Below are 20,279 nucleotides of genomic sequence, written 5' to 3' on the forward strand. Positions count from 1 at the left end.
TCCATGCTCAGCATGGGGCTTGAACTCACAACCCCAAGGATCAAGAGTCCTATGCTCTACCGACTGAGCCAGCCAGGTGTCCCAAGCTTATGGGAACTTTTGAGATGCAGATAAAGTGACATGGAAATTCTCATATATTCACTTAGACTTTATTATTTACAAGTTAAATTACACAGCAGCTTTACACAGCATGAGATGGCAGAAAAGGAGAGTAAAGAGGGGAGGAAGCTGGCTCCTGAGATTCTAGGCCCCCTCCACCCCTTCCTCTTTTGCATATATAGCAGTCTTCAGTGCTGCCTTTACCCCAGTTCCTGGATCAGGTCTTCGAACACAGGTGTAAGTTGGGTTCTGGCTCTGACAGTCCCAGAGTCACCAGGGCTCCCACTAGCAGCTTTTTCACAGGCGTTGGGGCTGAGTGTGAAGGCATCAGCTGCAGGGACAGAGGTTAAGGCCAGTTGGTGGGATGTTCTACACCTTCACCCATCCCCATCCAGCCTAAGGACTTACTTTGTCTAGGCGATGGCGACAAATGAGGCCACTGGAATTCAGGTAGAAGGTGGAATAAGCATCATAGGTCCTGGTGAAGGGAAAGAGAGAGGCTTACTAAGGGAGATGACTAGTCCCAAAGTTTAATTCAAGCATTTGTTTAAACCAGTAGTTCCTAAATTTTGCTACACAGTAGATGCAGATGAGGAGAACTCAAAAACAACTGATGCCCAGGTTGTACCCTGTCCCACTTAAATCTGAATGTCTGGCACCAGTATTTAAACTTTAAAGATCCTTAAATGATTTTTGCAGCAAAGTTTGAGAATCACTGGTTTGGGCCAAACCTAACAATTTCTTGGGATTCTGTTCTATGCCAGAAATTTACTAAATACCTAAGACTATGAAGCTCGACTTACTAGGAATTTTCATTTGTTCAATAAATACTCGAATGACTATGATGTACCACATAATGTACACCAAAAAACAGAGTCTAGAGGTTTCTTAACACACTCAAAGTCCCTGATTCCTGGTAGAGAAAACAAAATTCCTGCTCTCAAGGAGGATGCAGTCAAGTCACAGTATATCAAGGATGGTCTGGAAGACTAGATCAGAGTCCTAAAGGCAGGATTAAGAAACCGATTGGATCTTTTCTCACTTCTCTTACCGATAAAGCTCTTCCTTATCTCGCTTGTAGAAACGCAGAAAGAGCATGTGGATGGGCAGCCCCACAAGCCGCCATCGAGCTTGCAGGGTCCAATTCTCTGGGTGGCGGGTCAGCTGTAGAACCTCCAACCGAAGCTGTGCAAAATAGTTCCAGGCTAGGAAGCGGCAGAGGGTCAGTGACAGAATGTACCATGTCCGGCCCCTGGGAAGAAGGGATGGGAAAGATCGCTCATGATGGCATAATCAGAAAACCAAACTGGCCTCTGTCTGGGGAACAGGAAACAGTTGTGAGAGGTGGCAGGACCTTCTCTGGCAAATGAAAAAGATCAAGTAGAAAGCACATGGTGCTTTTCCTCCCCAAGGCCCTACCCGTGCCTGGATTCTCACTTGGTACGGATGTTCAGGATCTCATTGATGAATTCCACATCCGATGAGTAGAGAGTATAGTCGTGGGAGTGAAGGAAGAGATTGGGAAGCTGGGTGGAAGAAGAAGGCATCAGCCCAGTAGGAAAGAAAAGATGATCCTACTTCTCAGCTTTCTCTTTTTACTCCCCTCTGAGTAAAAAGTCATCTCATCCCATATTTAACTTCCCTTAAATCCAAACTGAAAAATATCTTTTTCTTGGGAAATGTTTATATGCCTGTCTCATAATTCCAAGAAATCCAGTCGACTAGCCCTCTATTTCCAGGTACTATCTACATCCCTTCTCACTGCACATGGAGGCCACTTTCAGGCTGACTTACCTCTTGTCTCAGTCTCTCATACATGACAGCCAGGTGCTCCTCCATACTTGGATCTCCTGATGGAGTGGCAGGGGAAGGGCGAGAGGTTCCTGGGGCTTGGAAAGGTATCAAAGCCCCAGGACAGGGGCAGGGAGGTCCCTCAAATAGGCTCCTAAGCCCATCCAGGCAGCCACTATGCATCTCAGGTCCTGGTCCCTCCTCTCCCTTTCCTGGAGGGAGAACCACCCATGGTGAGCTGCGGGTCTGGATCTGAGGAAGATGTAGTGGGAGAGCCCGGGGAAGCAGCCAAATCGGAGGGTGTGGGGGTGGGGGAGACCAGAGAAGAGAAGATGGAAAAGTGGCTGTTGTGGAGGGGGGCCACAAGGGTGGGAATGGTAGAGTCCGTGGAGAAAGCTGGTCCTAAGGATGAATAATAAAAGGAAAAAGATAAGAATCTAGCTGACTGATGCCCCCTCATCTAAAATCTGTTCATTAATATGCTTCCAATCCCACCTGCTCCTCCTGACAGGAGGAAAATGGGATGAATTAAACTTTATCTCTACTGAAAACAGGAAGTTTCCTGTTGACACTGGTAAAGTACTTCCCCAAAACATTAGTTTAAGATCACAACACTGGGGGCAGTTACACCTCTTTTACAGAAAAAATCCTAATATTTTGAAAAATGAACAAAGCAACAGATTTTAGTGTAAATGTGGATGAAATGACGTGGCCGGTAACACAACTCCACCATGAAGTGGGTGATAGAAAAAAACATCCAGCTGTAAGCAGGGGACATTTCTCTGAGCACTGATGACCTTGGGCACTCTCATTCCCTATGCCTATTTCTTATAAATGTCCTCTTATACACAAGGACGATGAAGCACACTGAACTGTTATAAGGACTGTCGGACATAATAAATGTAAATATAACTTCGTCATCTATAAAGTAGTATGTAAATGTGAGTTACTATCTTTTCAGACTCCGCTAATGACACAAACAAGCCGAGGAGACCGTTAAAGGCTGGGCTTCAAGTCGCCTGGTTTACCGACGTTGAAAGTGCGATGGGCGGGAGGTCACCCAAAGTAAGGAAGGCCTCGCCCGAGTCCTTCGCTCTCAAGGAACCTCAGCGGGGCTGTCTCACTTCCGGGAAGGCTGGCGGGCGGTGCCGGGCGGGGGTAACACCAGCCCCAAGGCGCCGTCTCCGCTGGGGGTGTGGCCATTTTGCCCTGCTGGGCGCAGGGGCTAGAGCCGGATCCACCCAGGCCGGCCTTTCCGCCCTAACCGCTATCCCGGTGTAGGATACGCGGGCTGCACGGGGCGACCCGCAGGTCTGTCTGTTCGGATCTGGGAATTCCGGGGCGGCTCCGCGGCCAGACTGCGAACCTCCCCGCCCCTTGTCCTTCAAATCACCTCCATGCACAGGTAACCGCGGAAACGCCGGCGAAATGCAGCCGCGCCTCGCCGTCCCTGCTTCAACGGCGCCTGCACACCCGAGACCCGGGAGAACCAACATCGCGTGCACGCGACGCCCGTCTGTACGCTCCTCCCAGTCCCCGCGACCCCTCGCCCTTCCACGCGCCGCCCTGCACAGGTGAGAAGAGCGGTAGGACGGCATTGCGCCTGCGCGGACGGGGCGCGCGCTCCGCCCCACACGCCGACTCTGAGGAGGGTCTCTCCCCGCCCCCTCTCCTCCCCTCCTGTTTCCCCTCTGCTCTCACCTGGGGGCGAGCCTGGTAAGTGCGGAGGCAGGGGCCGAGACGCCGGGCCGCCCCCCGGCTGGGCTGATACATGATCTAACGGGAGCGGAGACAGCGCCTCCGGTGTCCGGCCTCTGGCCGCCTCACAGGGGTGAGCGCGCCCCGGAGCCGGCTTCTTGAAGGGGAAAGGGGGTGTGTGTGTGTGTGTGTGAAGGAGCCGGAGAGAGGGAAACAGAGATGTTGCGCGCTTGCGCACTGCAGCGGCTTCCAAGGAGGCGATGAGGCATTCGTCTGCAGTGAGTGCGCTTGCGCTTGTCGGCTCACGAGGCCATCTAAGCGCGCTTGCGCAGTAAATTAGGTCCCGGCGAACAGGGCTGTTTTACCTGTAGCGCTTAAGCAAAAAGCTGGGGGATAATGGGCCTGAACCAGGTACGCGAAGAGCGAAGGGTGGGATTGAAAATAATGACAACTTCCAGCAGCTCTCGTGATAAAAATACTTTTATTACTCTGGTTAAAAATAAAATACAAATGACTTGGCATTGATAAAGCCTGCTGAGTGAATGAATGAACGAATGAATACATCCATTATGAGGGCGGGCTTTGGCTACCTCCTATAGTGACAATACGGACTTTGAAGGTGTAAGAGGGGGTTGCGGTCACCAAGGCCTGGTGCTGCGAAGGTCCTGCAAGTTTCGAATGAATCTGGCGTTGAATATGTTCCCACCCATTGTCCAGGTCTGGGCTGGTAGGGCCTGGGCCTGTGGAGGAACTGTGTGCATGTGTTCTTCCCCAGACCCTGCCTGTGACAAGACCTGCTCCTCGCTGGCAGACCTGGTAGGTGAGAGGGAGATGGAGAATGGGTTGTAGGAATACTAAAGTGGCAATTAAGATCAGACTCTTCAAGGTCTAGCCCTGATGTAGAATAGGACATATGGGAGTATGAGGCTGAAACCATTAGGGCTATGTCCAAATTTGAAACCCCCCGGAGAGTACCAAAGGTAAGGACCAGTTGAACCTATGGGGAAAGAGCGTTTCAGAATATTAGGATGTTAGGTAGAATAATCTGTGAGAGGAGCTGGTGTTGAGAGGAGAAAGGAGCTGAGAGTGATGTTAGGAAAAGGAGTCAGATGTGGTGGGAGACTGGTAGGGGAGGGGTTCAGACCTCACCTATTCTCTGTGTCCTGTTCCCCCTGCTTTGATTCTTGGCCTATGAAAACACCAGGCATGTGCATGGCAAGACTGGAGTAGATAGTCAGTATGGCCTGATTTGAGGGTAAGGAGGGATGAATACTTACCTGTATTGGGAGATGAGGAATTCAGCCCCCCATGGCGGCTGTAGCAGCAGCTTTGGGCTACCAGCCCTGGGGGAGCCCCCCTGTAGAAGAAATGGGAGATGATGGGGAAGAGGCTATAGGAAGAAAGATGAGTGGGTATGAAGGAATTAGAGGAGAGGAATGAAAGGAATAATACAGGAGAAAGAGAAGGGTAATTACCATTGCTATGGGGTTTTAAACTAAGCTGTGCCTCAGAAAAGGGGAGGGAGCCCATTTCATACCCCAAGATTTCTCTGGAGTAGTCCTGGTTTGTTGATACTAGTTTTAATGTGTTAAAAGTAAGGGTAAATGTTACCGAAATTATGCCAGAAAACCAGACTCAGGCAAAAAAGTTTGTTGGACCAGGTGTCTTGGTGTTTGGTTTAGAAAACATAGTTACTTTAAATTACAGGATATGTCAGACCAGAGGGAAATAGGGATTGACAAAGCTGAATTCAGGGGGAAAAGGAATTGTCTTGAGAGAGGTCCAAAGGTGGTGGTCGGGGCAGGAAATCAGAATGGGAAGCGGAATCCAGGGAATAGTCAGGAGGCAGTGAGTGGATCCCAGAGATGTTGGTTAATATTGACATTTCAGCTGGGACGCCTGGGTGGCTCAATGGGTTAAGCCGCTGCCTTCAGCTCAGGTCATGATCCCAGGGTCCTGGGATCGAGTCCTGAATCGGGCTTCTTGCTCAGCAGGGAGCCTGCCTCTCTCCACCTCTGCCTGCCTCTCTGCCTGCTTGTGTGCTTCTCTCTCTCTTTCTGACAAATAAATAATCTTTAAAAAAAAAATACTGACATTTCAGCAATGGGTGGTCTAGGCTAAAGGGTAAACATCACTGCGGAGAGCTGGAGGTTTCTGGAGGCAATGGGGGAGTACATCTAGCAGCCTATACAGAGGGATCCAGCGACTACATTACAGGAGACAGAATCTGCATAAGATCCAGCAGATCACAAAGGTAAGGAGAATCAGAGGGCCAGGGATCCCAGGAAAAAAATCAGGTGACACACAAATGAGACTGAGACCGGAAGTTTGGGTGTGTTTTGGGTTTTTTTGTTTTTTTTTTTTCATTGAAAATGTCCATTTAAAAAACACAAAAGAATGCACACTTTATTCAGACAACACTGAAAAGGAGAAGGAAAAGGAGTTGGGAGAGAGGGAGATCCTGCTCCCAAGTACTGGGATGGGGGAACACAGTAGGAGTATCTGATCTACCACACATTCCGAGAGTAGGGAGGGTGAAGACGTTCCATACGCTGGGTATGGAGCAGGGAAGGTTCTTGCTATGGAGGAAAAGAAGGCAGGTCAGGGGAAGAGTTCCCATACCACCTCAAGAAAATCTCACAAGACTGGAATATATCGTCATCTAGCTACTGGAGCAGGGTGTATGCAAGAGGGGATCCCAGAAGCTAACAGATACTTGAGACTCAGGGCTTGTTCTGAAACATGGCTAAGAGTGACTCTAGGATACTAAATGGGATCTACTGCCAAGAAGAATCTGGATCTAGGGAAAGTGGTAGTATCTTTAGAAGTGTGGGAAGTCTTTAGAGCCTCAAAGCAGACATCAGTTTGGGGGCTCCCGGACACATATACAAAATGTGGGGAGATTAAGAGTTTGGCAATGTTGAGTGGATCCCTTTGGGGACCTGGTCGTCTTAACCCTGTCCTTTATCACTGAACTGCTCTGAAGCAGAGCTCATCAGTTGGCTTCAGCAGGCTGAGAAGGTTAAGTGTGGTAGGCAGCACAAAACAGTATTAGAGTCACCAGTAATGCTGTAGAAGGACTATGGGATTTATTCCATGGACAAGACTCCTTAAAATGTTTCCCTGGCAGAGGAAGCCCTTAGACCTTCCAAGGTGTTCCACAGTCTAACAGCAAGCAAGAATGTGCTTCTCTGGGTAATGAGTATGAGCCACCCAACCACGGGATCTGGTGGTGAATCAGGCTATCTGTGGGAGTGTTCAGAGCCCACTTAGGAAAGAAAGCGAGCTTTCTACATAAAAGCTACAAAGTATTAGCCCATCTGGGATCCTAACAACATCTTTGCCCAAGAAAGAGGAAGAGGGAATCCTACAAACTCTTGTCAGTTTCCACTGGAACCTAGGGACTACAATGGAAGAGTGGATGTGGGGTTCTCAGGGAGAGGGGGGCTCTGCCCACCCCAGGTCTCCCAGGGAGGGAAGGGGGTAACTATCTGTCAGTATCGACTCTCATCAGAGCGGGGAAGGGAACTGTGGAAGGGTGTTATGGACAGGAGAAAGGGAAAGGGAAAATGGGGGAGAGAGAAAAACAGAGAAATCAGAAATGAAGAGAAAGCTAGGGAGAGAAATCAAGGAGATAACCTCTCCATTTGCTGGGATGGGTTCCTGCTATACAAAGCAGTAACATGAGGCTCCCCAAACTGTCAGAAACATTGCATCTTCCCAGTAAGCATGAAACCAAGATTTCCCCAATCTGAGAGACTCAGTCCCCCCCCCCAATGGATATGTTCTTACTATCCTTCCTCCCATCTCTCACTTTAAAAACTAGAGTCCCCCCTGCCCCACCCCCAAAAAAAAACAAACCAAAAACTAGAGTCCCTAGCTTTTAAACTAAGCCTGGGTGGCTCAGTGGGTTAAAGCCTCTGCCCTGTTCAGGTCATGATCTCAGGGTCTTGGGATTGAGCCCCACGTCTGGCTCTCTGCTCAGCAGGGACCCTGCCTCCCCCTCCCCCTGCCTCTCTGCCTACTTGTGATCTCTCTCTGTCAAATAAATAAATAAAACCTTAAAACAAAACAAAAACTAGAGTTCCTAGAGTCCATATAAAGTACTATTCTACTCCTTCATGTAACTTACTTCCAGACTGCTCCCATAAATCTGGTCCAATACATTCTTCTCAAAAGGTTTCAGGACTCTCCAATCCACCTGTCCTGTTGCTTCACATCTCTGCAGATTCAAACTCCCCTTTGCCATTGCTAACACCCTCTTTGACAGTTCTGAGGCTCCCTAACCCTCCAACTCCTATTACCTGGTACGCCGACGTTGAGCTGGGCTGCCGCCAGGGTCGGTAGCAAGCAGAAGGCGGGCAGTAGGGTGTGGGGGGCAGAGGCGCAGGGAACGCAGCAACTCCTGCTCTGGCACAAAGGGGCGGAGGGGACCCCGTTCTGGTGAGTTTCCCAGGCTGCTGGAGCGGGGGGGTGGGTGGGCTGGAGGCGTGGCACGACGAGGGGCCCTGTTTAGGGGCCAAGGAGGCTCCACAGCTACCTTCAGAACTGGCAAAAGGGAAATACAGAGCAAGATGGAGAAGAAAAAGGAGAAGAGAGTGATGACAGTAAAGATTTGGGTAGAAAAAAAGAGAAATCAGAGACTTTAGAGAGAACTAATCCTTCTGGGTTAAGGCCCCCAAGCCCAGCCACCCTACCCCAGTCTTACATTCTCGGTCACTAGAGGAATATGGCTTAATGTCTCCCTCTGCTCTCTTGGGTGGCAGCTTTCTTGCTGGAGCTGGCAGTGGAGAATACACAGACAAGGTAAGCATTAGAAGACATACTCTGCACCCCTCCTCCTAGCCACTACCCTCTTGACCCCAAAACTCTGCTCCCTGACACCACATTTCCTCCTGGGGAAGGAGAGAATTCAGTTCAGCTCCATTGCAGAAGCCCTGTTGCAATGCCTTCACACCAAGAGGGAATTCAGGGGAAATACTGGAGCACTTTTGAGGGGAGCCAGAAGGAGTAGGCCAAATGCAGAATTGGGGGAAAAGTTCCAGGGGGAGACTCTGGGACTTGGGAGATGCAGGAGAAAATTGGCTAAGGGAGGCAAGCTCTTACTGTCAGTGGGTGCTGTCACGCCCCCCTGGGATTCTGGGGCAGTGGAATGGTCCCAGCCGGGCCAACGAGGACCCTAGGTCCCTCTAGATGAGATGGACAAAGTCCTTTGTTAATTAGGAATTGCTTTGGAGAGATCAGGGGAGGCTGGGGTAGGGCAGAATCTCTCCTTCCAGGGCAAGATTTAAGCTTTATTAGGAAAAACAAAGTTTGAGGAGAAAACAAAGACATTTGGAGTTAGCACAGTAAATGGGAGGCTAACATATTATGCAAAGCTCTGCTTCCCATCCCCTCACTTTTCTATTTGCTCCCTCCCTTTCCCTCTTAAGAGGTTCTCTACTGTGTGTGGCAAATGAGAGACTGCTCAGCAAATCCACTTAGGCTATATCCATGGTCCCTCCCCCTGTGGACTTGGGTCCTCACTGTCCTTGTTGGCTCTCACTCCCTCTCTAGCTTGTAGTCAGCAGGAGCTAGATGGGGGAAGCCTTGGCAAGCAAAGTGAGTCATGGATATGAACTGCCTCCCTCACACTGGTCAAAGCTATTAAATGGGAACAGATTGTTCTTTGAGTGGTGGTTATTCCCTTTCCTGGCCATGGAGGAGGTAAGAGCTAGCCACAAGGCCAGCTCAGCAAGGGAACATGTCTGTGCAAGCTGTGCATCTCTACCCTTGGGAGGCAGTGAGGAAGGAGGAGTGGGGCTCAGATTGGCAGGGAGTGTGTGTGTATGAGGATGGAATGGGGAGCCTGGGGAGCATTTCAATACCTCCTAGATTTGGCTTCTCCAGATCAATTTCATTATTTTGTTGGAAATATCATAAATTCTGAGCGTTATTTTCTAAAACTACTATTTAAACGTTGGACCATTCATGTCACTGTTCTGTTACTGCAAAAGGAAGGGGTGGGCCACACTTGTCTATCCCTCAACTGACAGAAACCTGAGGGGTCTGCAAAGGAATGTGACCTTGGCCTACTTTGATGGACCTGAAGTGGCAAGAGACTCCATAAATATCAGTCATCAAACAGGCTCCCGATGAGCTCACTCAGTTAAAAGTTTTGACAAGCCTAAGAAGTACTAAGCTCATGAGGGCAAAAGCAGATGGGTAACAACTGCTGGGACTTGGGCTGCTTTAGAATTTTCCCAAATTGTCCATAATCGCACTGTGCTCCCTCTGGCTTCCAGAGGAGCTAGCCACCATGGCCTACAGTTCTACCCATTCACTGCAGCTTTACCAGCGGGTGTAGAATCAATCGCAGCAGCGCGAGAGTGTCGAGATCCCCTCAGGGAGGGAGCAGGGAGCCCTGTGAGGAAGGAAGCGGTGGTGCCCCTCAGTAAGGGGGCCAGTGGGATCAAGAATCCACCTCTTTCCTTCCCCTCACCCCAACTACTAGGCCAACATATACAAGGTGACATAACTTACGATGTTGATGGGCAAAGAAACCTTCGAAGATCACAAAGTTGTTGACCTATAAGATGAAACATGTAAAATATCGTTGTTCATTCAGCCATTCACAACTACATGGGGACAGAACCTTGTCCCAGAAAAACTACAGTGGGAGGAACAAAAGCCAGCCTTCCTGTCCTTGTTAACAGACTCAGATAAAAACTCAGACCCTGATAAACTGATCCCAAAAGTTGATACAGAATTACAAAGGACCTCAAATAGCCAAAACAATCTTGGGGGATTCATACTTCCTGATCTCAAAACTTACTACAAGGTATGGTTATCGAAATGGTATTGAAGAAGCCAAAAGAGAGACATACAGACCAATAACATGAATACAGTCCAGAAAAAAACCCATGTGTCTACAGTCAATTTTCAAGGGATGTGGCAATATGATTCGATGGGGAAAAAACAGCTTCCTTTAACAAATGGTGCTTGGGGGCACCTGGGAGGCTCTGCCTTCAGCTCAGGTCATGATCAGGGTCCTGGGATTGAGCCCCGCATCAGGCTCTCTGCTCATCGAGAAGCCTGCTTTCTCCTCTCTCTCTCTCTGCTTGCCTCTCTGCCTACTTGTGATCTCTGTCTGTCAAATACATAAATAAAATCTTTAAAAAAACAACAACAACAACAACAAACACAAATGGTGCTTGGACAACTGAATATTCACATGTAAGATAATGAATGTGGGCCTCTAACTCACATTAGAAAAAAACAATTTCAACCGGGTCAAAGACCCTAAATGTTTTGGGTTTAAAATTTGTTTTGTTTATTTAAGTAATCTCTGCATTCAGTGTGGGGCTCAAACTCACAACTTAGAGGATCAAGAGTCACAGGCTCTTCCGACTGAGCCAGCCAGGCACCCCAAAGATCTAAGTGTCAAGAGCTAAAACTATGAAACTCTAAGAAGGAAAGATGGAGGGGGATTGTCTCAGTGGCTCAGTTGGCTGCGCATCTAACTCTTGGTTTCAGCTCAGGTCATGAACTCAGGGTCGTGAGACTACTCCTGAATCAGGCTCTGTGCTCAGCTAGGAGTCTGCCTAAGATTCTCTCCCTCTGCGCCCCCACCATGCTTGTGCACTCTCTCTTAAAAAAGAAAGAAAGAAAGAAAGAAAGAAAGAAAGAAAGAAAGAAAGAAAGAAAGGAAGGAAGGAAGGAAGGGGGAAATCTTCATGACCTGGATTAGGCAATTGTTTCTTAAAAAAAATTTTTTTTAAAGATTTTTACTTATTTATTTGACAGAGAGAGATCACAGTAGACAGAGAGGCAGGCAGAGAGAGAGAGAGAGGGAAGCAGGCTCCCTGCTGAGCAGAGAGACCGATGCAGGCCTCGATCCCAGGACCCTGAGATCATGACCTGAGCCGAAGGCAGCGGCTTAACCCACTGAGCCACCCAGGTGCCCTAGGCAATTGTTTCTTAAATATGACACCAAATCATGAGTAACAAAAGAAAAAAAAAACAAACTGGACTTCACCGAAAGCAAAACTTCTGTACTTCCAAAGACACGATCAAGAAAATGAAAAAATGGGGCGCCTGGGTGGCTCAGTTATTAACCATCTGCTTTCAGCTCAGGTCATGATCCCAGAGTCCTGGGATCAACCCCCACATCAGGCTCTCTGTTCCCCGGGAGGCCTGCTTCTTCCTCTCCCACTCCCCGTTTGTGTTCCCTATCTCGCTGTGTCTCTGTCAAATAATAAATATAATCTTTTGAAAAGAAAATGAAAAAACTGGGGCCCCTAGGTGGCTCAGTCATTGGCCCCCTGCCTTTGGCTCAGGTCAAGATTCCAGGATTCTGGGACTGAATCCTGCCTGGGGCTCCCAGCTCAGCGGGAAGCCTGCTCCTTCCTCTCCCACTCCCCCTCCTTGTGTTCCCTCTCTTGCTGTCTCTCTCTCTTTCAAATAAATAAGTAAAAACTTAAAAAAAAAAGAAAAGAAATACACAAAATTATTTAGAAAAATGAAAAAACCCACAGAATAGGAAAAAATAATTGCAAATCATACACCTGATAAGGGTAGAATATATAAAGAAAATATAAAGAACAAATTATAAGTCAAGAATAGAGAGCACACTTTAAAAAATAAGCACAAGGAGGGTGCCTGGGTAGCTCAGTTGGTTAAGTATCTGGCTCTTGCTCTCATTTCAGGTCCTGATCTCATCAGGATCATGAGTTCAAGCCCCATGTTGGGCTCCAGGCTGGGTGTGGAATCTACTTAAAAAAAAAAAAAATAAAAGTGGGCATAGTACTTGAATAAACATTTCTCTTAAGAAGATATGCAAATGGCCAATCAGCACTTGAAAAAATGCTGAACATCATTAGTCAACAAGAAGATGCAAATTGAAACTACAAAGAGATCCAATTAAGCCTCTAACTTCAGCTCAGATTGTGATCCCAGGTACTGAGATGGAGCCTGCTTCTCTCTCTTCCTCTGCCTGCTTGTGCTTTCTGTCTAATCAATGAATTAAAATCTTAAAAAAACAAAAGAAAATGACAGATGTTGGTGAGAATGTCGAGAAATTGGAATACTCATACAATCGCTTCTCGGCCTTTTGGCTAAGATCGAGTGTGGAATACTTGTACATTGCTGGTAGAGGATGTAGAATGTTCGTCATTGTGGAAAAACACTGCGTCAGTTCCTCAAAAATTTAAAGATTACCACATGACCCAGCAATTCCACTCTTAGGTAACCCAAGAAAACTAGGGATGCCTGGGTGGCTCAGTGGGTTAAACCTCTGCATTCTGCTCAGGTCATGATCTCAGGGTCCTGGGATCAAGCCCCACATCGGGCTCTCTGCTCAGCGGGAAGCCGCTTCTCCCTCTCTCTGCCTGCCTCTCTGCCTACTTGTGATCTCTCTCTCTCTGCCAAATAAATAAATAAAATCTTAAAAAAGAAAAAGAAAAAGAAAACTAAAAAGATATGTGCAAACAAAATCTTGCACACAAATGTTCATAGCAGTATTACTCATAAAAGCCAAAACATGGAAATAACCAATTCTGAATCAGCTGATAAATGGATAAACAAAATGTGGTATATCCATATGATGAATATTATTCACCCATAAAAAGGCACATGGTACTGATACAGGTTGCAACATGAATGAACCCTCTGAAAACATTATGGTAAGTGAAAGGCAAACACAAAGGCCACATATCGTATGATTCTATTTATATAAAATGTACAGAATAAGCAAATTGACAGAGCAGATTACTGGTTGACAAAGGCTAGGAAGACGTGTATACAGGAAGTGACTGCTTAATGATTCTGGTTTTTTCTTTGTGTGATGGAAAGGTTTTAGATTTAGAGACCAGGAATAATCAGACAACACTGTGAATATACTAAAAACCAGTGAACTGTGTATTTTCCATAGTTAAGAGTGCATTTTATCTCAAAACCCAAAAACCTGTACCCTACTTTTTAGTTCTCCCAGGACCCAGGGTAATGGAGACACACTGCACAAAATACCAGGGAAGAAGAGGCATCCAAAACTTTCAAAACAGAGCCTTAAACATATATACATACATACACACACTAGGCCAAATGGCTTAAGTATACAAATACTGAGAAAAACTAAGCTTTAAGTAGCATTCAAATGGATGGAATTGTCAAGGGAAGACATGCGGGAGGACAGGGTACCACTTTGATAACTAGTAATTGACTATCTTAGAGTGATTTCATTATAGTGTCATATTCAATTTGGCCTTCACAACAATCCTTGGAGTCACTATGTTAAAGAGTAAAGACTTGGGGCGCCTGGGTGGCTCAGTGGGTTAAAGCCTCTGCCTTCGGCTCAGGTCATGATCCCAGGGTCCTGGAATCAGGCCCCACATCGGGCTCTCTGCTCCGCGGGGAGCCTGCTTCCTCCTCTCTCTCTGCCTGTCTCTCTGCCTACTTGTGATTTCTTTCTCTATGTCAAATAAACAAAATCTTAAAAAAAAAAAAAAAAAAAAAAGAGTAAAGACTTGGAGACATGGCCTGCCCAAGCCAAGTAGCTAACAAGTGACAGAGCTGGGCCTCAAGCCCCGGACTCCTAATTCTGGCTGTAGTACTTGAGCCAGGAATACACTGCCCATCAAGAATGGGCAAAGGGGGGGGCGCCTGGGTCGCTCAGTGGGTTAAAGCTTCTGCCTTTGGCTCAGGTCATGGTCCCAGGGTCCTGGGACCTCTGCTCGGAGGGGAGCCTGCTTCCCCCTCTCTCTCTGCCTGCCTCTCTGCCCTACTTGTGATCTCTGTCTGTGAAATAAATAAAATCTTAAAAAAAAAAAAAAAAAAGAATGAACAATGGGTTAATTAATTGAATTTAAATTTAAAAACAGTAAAACAAAAAAACCAAAAAACCAAAGTGCTTAACATTAAAAAAAAAAATGAGTGGCAATGGGTTCAAATTCTTGCTCTGCTACTTATTAGCTATGAGAACTTGGTCAAAGCACTAAACTGTATAAATCTCAAATGCAGTCAACAACAACAACAGTGTACAAGGATACATCCACGATCCATGTAGATAGCACAGAGCTCAGGAATCATTGTTTACATGATTATTTGTACTCTATAATGTTTTGGTCTCATAGTTACTTGGGTATGCCTGATACTGTGCTCCTTTCACTGCTCTCCACTGCCCTCCCCTGTACAAGGGGAAGACATTCTAAATATAAACAGACCCTGCCTGTTTCCTGCCTTGACCCTGTCTACCCACCCACCCTCCTCCTCCTCCAGAAACAAGCACATGCCCAGCATTCCTGCCACACCAAACTGCCTGCCACACATAATTGAATACCTATCTGCTTCTGCTCATGCTGGTTCCTATATATGAAATGCACTTTAGCCTCCCTACTTGTCCACTGTCCCCATGACATTCACCTTTCAAGATTAAACTTGTGTCAAGCCTTCCTTTACTCAATCCCCACCCCAAGGTAGCATTCACCACCATGTCTTTATGCCTCTGTAAGCACAATCAAATCATATTACAGTGGAGTAAGTGTCCATGGTCCAAATCCAAAGCTAACTTGTCAACCCAATCTCAACCCCTACTGCCCATGACATTGTTTCAGCAATTCTCTCCATGTTCTCTGACATCATCACATTTTCTCTCTACTGAGTCGTTCTTATGCTGTTGCTTCTTCCAACTGAAAACAGTCAACTCTTTTTTTTTTTTTTTAAAGATTTTACTTATTTATTTGACAGAGAGCACAAGTCTGCAGAGAAAGAGGGGGAAGCAGGCTTCCTGCTGAGCAGAGAGAACGATGCGGGGCTTGATCCCAGGACCCTGAGATCATGACCTGAGCCGAAGGCAGAGGCTTAAACCACTGAGCCACCCCAATCAACCCTCTCTTAATCCACTTTCCCCTCTAGCTCTTGCTCTTTGATCCCCTTAAAGTAGCATTTAAAAAAATTTTTTTTTATTTTAAAATTTACTTATTTGAAGGGCATCTGGGTGGCTCAGCCAGTTAAACACCTGCCTTCGGCTCAGGTCATGATCCCAGAGTTCTGGGATTGAGTCCTGCATCGGGCTCCCCACTCAGCAGGCAGTCAGCTTCTCCCCTTGCCCGTTACCCTGCTTGTGTGCTTGCATGCGCTTTCTCTCTCTCAAATAAATAAATAAAATCTCTTTTTTAAAAAATTTACTTATTTGAGAGATAAAGAGCTTGCAGGCCAAGTGGGAGGAGGGTGGGGAAAAGGGAGAGAAATCCTCAATCCTGTTGAGCCTGGAGCCAGACAAACAGCGGGGCTCAATCCCAGGACCCTGAGGATCATGACCTAAGCCGAAATCAAGAGTCAGACACTTAACCAATTGAGCCACCCAGATGCCTCCCCTTAAAGCAGCATTTAAAAGAGTGACCTATTCTTTTTTTTTTTTTTTTAAGATTTTATTTATTTATTTATTTATTTGTCAGAGAGAGAGAGAGAGAGGGAGGGAGGGAGAACACAAAAGCAGGTAGAGCAGCAGGCAGAGAGAGAAGCAGGCTCCCTGCTGAGCAAAGGAGCCTGATGCAGAACTCAACCCCAGGACCCTGGGATCAGGACCTGAGCTGAAGGCAGCAGCTTAACCAACTGAGCCACCCAGGCGTCCCAAGAGTGGCCTATTCTTGTCTCCACTTCCTAGCTTCTCAATCTCCTAAAGCCCACTCCATTCAGTCTTCCACCCACCACTGCATGGAAAAGGCTGATTAGGATCACCAGTGGCCTCAGGTAAATAAATAATAAACTAAACTCCCACTCCCCGTGCTGTGCTCCCTCTCTCGCTGTCCCTCTCTCTATCAAATTGATAAATAAAATTTTTTAAAAAGAAGATTTTATTTATTTGAGAGAGACAGTGAGAACATAAGGGGGTGGATATTTGGGAGAGGGAAAAGCAGGCTCCCCATTGAGCAGGGAGCCAGATGTGGGGCTCAATCCCAGGATCCTGGGATCATGACCTGAGCCAAAGACAGATGCTCAATGACTGAGCCACCCAGGCACCCCAGGATTCTTGTTTCCTAACTGGTCTACTCGCTTCTATCTTTGCTCCCCTACTGCTATTCTTTTTTTTTTTTTTTTTTAAATTTTATTTATTTGTCTCAGAGAGAAAGAGAGAGAGAGAAAGAGGCAGGCAGAGGGACAAACAGGCTCCGTGCCATGCAAGGAGCCTGATGCAGGACTCAATCTCAGGATCCCAGGATCATGACCTGAGCTGAAGGCAGATACGTAACCGAGTGAGCCACCCAATCATCCCTCCACTACTGTTATTTTTTTTTTTTAATTCTATTTCTTTGTTCATGAGAGAGAGAGGTAGAGGCAGAAGGAGAAGCAGGCTGTCCAAGGAGCAGAGAGCCCAATGTGGGACTTGATCCCAGGACACCAGGATCATGACCTGAGCCAAAGGCAGACATTCAACCATCTGAGCCACCCAGGCACCTGCCTACTGCGATTCTTCTTTATTTTTTTTTTAAGATTTATTTATTTATTTGACAGACATCACAAGTAGGCAGAGAGGCAGGCAGAGAGAGAGAGAGAGAGAGAGAGAGAGAGAGGAGGAAGCAGGCTCCCTGCTAAGCAGAGAGCCTGATGCGGGGCTCGAGCTCAGAACCCTGAGAGATCACGACTTGAGCCGAAGGCAGAGGCTTTAACCCACTGAGCCACCTAGGCGCCCCTTGCCTACTGCTATTCTTAACAGCCAAAGTAGTCTGGTTAAAAGTAAATCAGATTATCATCCCCCTGCTCAAACCCCTACCATGAATTTCCTCTTTCCACTTAGAGTGTAAACTTTATAATAACCTATAAGGTTGGAAATATTATTTCTCCCCCACTGCTGCCTGCTCTAATCTATACATTCCCCTTCACTCCTGCTGCTCTAGCCACGCCAGCCAATTCACTTGCTCAGGCACATTCCTAACTCATGGAGTTTGTACTAGACATTCCCTTTGCCCAGGATGCCCTCTCTATACTCTCCATTACCTGGCTCCTATTATTACTTCCTTTAAATTATTGCTCAAATGGCACTTTCTCAGTGAGGTCTTCCCTGACTATCCCACTTAAACTTGCTACCCCATGCACACCCATCCCCACATTAGTACTTGCAAGCCTTCTCAGTGGCTCTCATCTTTCCAGAATACTTATCATCAACCATGCTACATAGTCATCACTATCTTTGTCAAACCAACTAGAATATAAGCTCCACAAGGGCAGCAAAGACTTTTATCTGTTTTGTCGAGTAAGTATTCCTAATGTCTAGAACAGTGTCAAGTGCTCAGTAAATATTTGTTAAATGAATGGATAGCATTAGTAACATTATTCTGTATTTTCTTATACACAAACCACATTCTCCATATTAGACCAAAGCTCCCAAAGGATAAGGAAAATATATTTTTCTGGGCCTTAATAAACACTGAGGTGCAAATGAGCTGGCTACATCTGGAGTACAAACATATTACTGGGTATACAGAACAGTGAAAAATTAAAATAGATGACAGCAAAGAGCTGCACAATGAGAGATGTTACCCCCCCCCCCCAAAAAAAAGGTGGGCAGAAGGAAGAGTGTAGCTGTATAAAATGAATCCTATACAATGGGGAGTAAGAAGCACTTGGAAGATGCCACTTCTTTGCCCCAAATAAACAGATTCAATGCAAATACTCAATAAGGATCTACCCTCTGAAACCTCTAACCTGTGGGACTGTGGTCTCCAGGTTGTAATGTTTATTCAGGAACTTAAGCAGCTTCTGTGAGGGTCGGTCAATGGCCAGTTGGTGTGGTTCAACTCGCTCCTTCTGCAGGGAACAGGAGACTCAGGGTAGGAGAAGGTCGGGGGAGAGCATGCCAACAGGAACCCAGGAGCCTGGGAAGGGAATAGGAGGATACGGGAACATGGCAGGCAGGACGGTACAAGGCAGGGCCCCTGGTAGGGGTTAGTGCAAAGGAAACTTTGATCTCTGTCTTGGATAGACTGGTGAAATAAGCGACACCTGCAACATATAGTGGAAGAGTTCTCGCCCATGGCCATGGCGTTGAAGAGACTCATGGATGTAAAAGTCCAGAATGCAAAGTGGTTCTACCTCATTGTGAGCCTCACGATCATCCTAAGAGGGAAAGAAAAACAAGTACCTTTTAGGACCCAGACATCGTTGCTGCCTCCCAACATCCAGAACTTTTATTCTTAGAAGCCAAGGGATGTGAACTCTCACATCCCTTGTAGTAATACTCACCAGTACAAAGAGTTTCTTGTATCCAACTTTAAGGAAGCCGATAATGGCTCCTTTTCCAGCCCTGTAGGATGGGGAAAATAATGAAACAAGCTAGTAGTAGCTATTTGTAAGGGAGAGTCAAAAAAGGAAGAGGGTTTGGGGGAGGAAGGAATCAAGTATGGGATGGAAGAGCATTTGGCACTTACGGTCGTGCTGAAGTGTCTTTGAGTACATACATAACATGACGGTTACTCTGCATCCTTGATGCACTGGTGATGGGAGCAGGAAGATGCTGCGCCTGCCGGGAAGACAGATTTTCTGTAAGTCCATTTCAAAGGACCTGTGCTTTCCTTATCTACAGGCCCCAGAAAGGCCTTCCCCTTTTCTCCATGTAAAGACTCCCCAGTACCTTGGCAGAAGCCTTGCCCAGTTCATCTACAATGGTCATAATTTGCTGTTGCAGATCAACACTACAGAAAACAACAACAACAACAAAAAAAACCAGGGAAACAAGAGTCAGATACTCACTGAATTAGAGGATCCTGTGAACCTTGGCCATAATTTCAACCCAGGTTCAGCACTTAAGACTCTCTGACTTTACCTTGGAGACCTCCAATCTGATTTTCTACCCTACCTTTCTGGAACCCAAACTTTTGCCACACCTCTTTTCAATACAGTACACTCCCTCCTTCCTGAGGTTATTGCGGGGAAGCAGGAAGGGCGGGTCAACCACATCCTTTGGTTAGAACAAATCAGGCCAAGGAATGAAAGGTCACAGATGCAAGTGACCATCAATACCACTAAGTCTAAGGTAAAAAGTCACCATATGGGCGAGCCAGGGCAACAAAAGGAGAGGTCACTAGTCAGTGAGAAGGGGGCGTGGTGCCTGGATCAGGTTTTTCAGAACAAGGAGAGAAGGGCTTTGGGGCGGGTTTGAGATGTCACCGGGCCGGCGTTGTGGTTCCGGGTCGGCGGGCTGGGGGTCGCAGGTGCTGGTCCAGCACCGTGATCCGCTCCGGGAGCAGCGCATCCACATCGAACGAGAACTCCATGGCCCATTGTGCGTGGCCAGACCCCGCCCCATACTACGTCACTTCCGCCCCTCCCTGAAGGGAGGAAGTGGGGGAGAGAAAGCACTTCTGGAAGCCTTTAATTCCCAGCAGCTATGAAGGAGGGGCTCAGGACCCGCCCCATCCCCCGCCCATCCGCTTTCATATCCGCCCCCCCAGCCTTCCAGCAACTCCAGGTAGGCCAGTCCCTTAACGCCACTCCCCATCCCCGCGGCTGTCACAGCGATGCATTTTTCCTAGTGTCCCATTCTCCAACCCCTTCAACAGCCCCACCCCCCATGCCCCCAAAACAACGAGGAAACTGCTAGGTATCGTGGGAACGCTGCCACTGCGTAGGGCACAGGAGGCCAGAAAGGTGACCATGACATAATGGCCCAACTGTTCACTTATGGTGATTTCGGGTCCCAAGAATCACTGGCTGGTCTG

The 20,279-nt window shown here is 47.2% G+C and overlaps 2 protein-coding genes and 1 long non-coding RNA gene across 11 annotated transcripts; 1 reads left to right on the top strand and 2 right to left on the bottom strand.

Moving 5' to 3' along the window:
- Nucleotides 1-127: 127 nt before the first annotated feature.
- C6H6orf136 (chromosome 6 C6orf136 homolog) lies at nt 128-3,815 on the bottom strand. Of its 2 annotated transcripts, XM_059179058.1 has the most exons (7): nt 3,592-3,805; nt 3,284-3,456; nt 1,894-2,292; nt 1,537-1,625; nt 1,151-1,351; nt 508-577; nt 128-430 (listed from the first exon to the last, which is right to left on the bottom strand). In XM_059179058.1, the coding sequence occupies exons 2-7, from the start codon at nt 3,287-3,289 to the stop codon at nt 317-319; spliced, it is 879 nt and encodes a 292-aa protein (XP_059035041.1). In that variant the 5' UTR covers nt 3,290-3,456; nt 3,592-3,805; the 3' UTR covers nt 128-316. The 2 variants fall into 2 exon arrangements, with proteins under 2 accessions (XP_059035041.1, XP_059035040.1); XM_059179057.1 differs by lacking the exon at nt 3,284-3,456 and having other exon boundaries at nt 3,592-3,815.
- Nucleotides 3,816-4,050: 235 nt separating this feature from the next.
- Nucleotides 4,051-20,033, bottom strand: ATAT1 (alpha tubulin acetyltransferase 1). Of its 8 annotated transcripts, XM_059179048.1 has the most exons (13): nt 19,729-20,031; nt 19,193-19,253; nt 18,990-19,081; nt 18,805-18,865; nt 18,565-18,678; nt 18,268-18,369; nt 10,111-10,156; nt 9,923-9,991; nt 8,297-8,368; nt 7,893-8,136; nt 4,866-4,945; nt 4,738-4,777; nt 4,051-4,401 (listed from the first exon to the last, which is right to left on the bottom strand). In XM_059179048.1, exons 1-13 carry the CDS (start codon nt 19,833-19,835, stop codon nt 4,227-4,229), a joined length of 1,263 nt encoding a protein of 420 aa, XP_059035031.1. In that variant the 5' UTR covers nt 19,836-20,031; the 3' UTR covers nt 4,051-4,226. The 8 variants fall into 8 exon arrangements, with proteins under 8 accessions (XP_059035031.1, XP_059035030.1, XP_059035032.1 ...); XM_059179047.1 differs by lacking the exon at nt 4,738-4,777; XM_059179049.1 differs by lacking the exons at nt 4,738-4,777; nt 19,193-19,253 and having other exon boundaries at nt 19,729-20,033.
- Nucleotides 4,360-5,961, top strand: LOC131834422 (uncharacterized). Its single transcript, XR_009354863.1, has 2 exons — nt 4,360-4,404; nt 5,705-5,961. It is a non-coding gene; the product is annotated as an uncharacterized LOC131834422 (long non-coding RNA).
- Nucleotides 20,034-20,279: the final 246 nt, after the last annotated feature.

This window comes from Mustela lutreola, chromosome 6, assembly GCF_030435805.1.
Source record: "Mustela lutreola isolate mMusLut2 chromosome 6, mMusLut2.pri, whole genome shotgun sequence".
NCBI classification, from domain to species: Eukaryota; Metazoa; Chordata; class Mammalia; order Carnivora; family Mustelidae; genus Mustela; species Mustela lutreola.

Excerpts from the sequence above, each read along its gene's own strand:
- C6H6orf136 (XM_059179057.1), bottom strand. The coding sequence starts at position 3,663 with ATGTATCAGCCCAGCCGGGGGGCGGCCCGGCGTCTCGGCCCCTGCCTC. Across the intron at positions 1,626-1,893 it reads ATGAGAGACTGAGACAAGAG|CTTCCCAATCTCTTCCTTCA; the intron begins GTAAGTCAGCCT and ends TCTTCCACCCAG. Across the intron at positions 1,352-1,536 it reads ATCCTGAACATCCGTACCAA|GGGCCGGACATGGTACATTC; the intron begins GTGAGAATCCAG and ends CCTTCTTCCCAG.
- ATAT1 (XM_059179047.1), bottom strand. The coding sequence starts at position 19,835 with ATGGAGTTCTCGTTCGATGTGGATGCGCTGCTCCCGGAGCGGATCACG. Across the intron at positions 18,866-18,989 it reads AAAGACACTTCAGCACGACC|GGCTGGAAAAGGAGCCATTA; the intron begins GTAAGTGCCAAA and ends CCCATCCTACAG. Across the intron at positions 8,369-9,922 it reads GATTGATTCTACACCCGCTG|CTCCAGCAAGAAAGCTGCCA; the intron begins GTAAAGCTGCAG and ends CTCCACTGCCAG.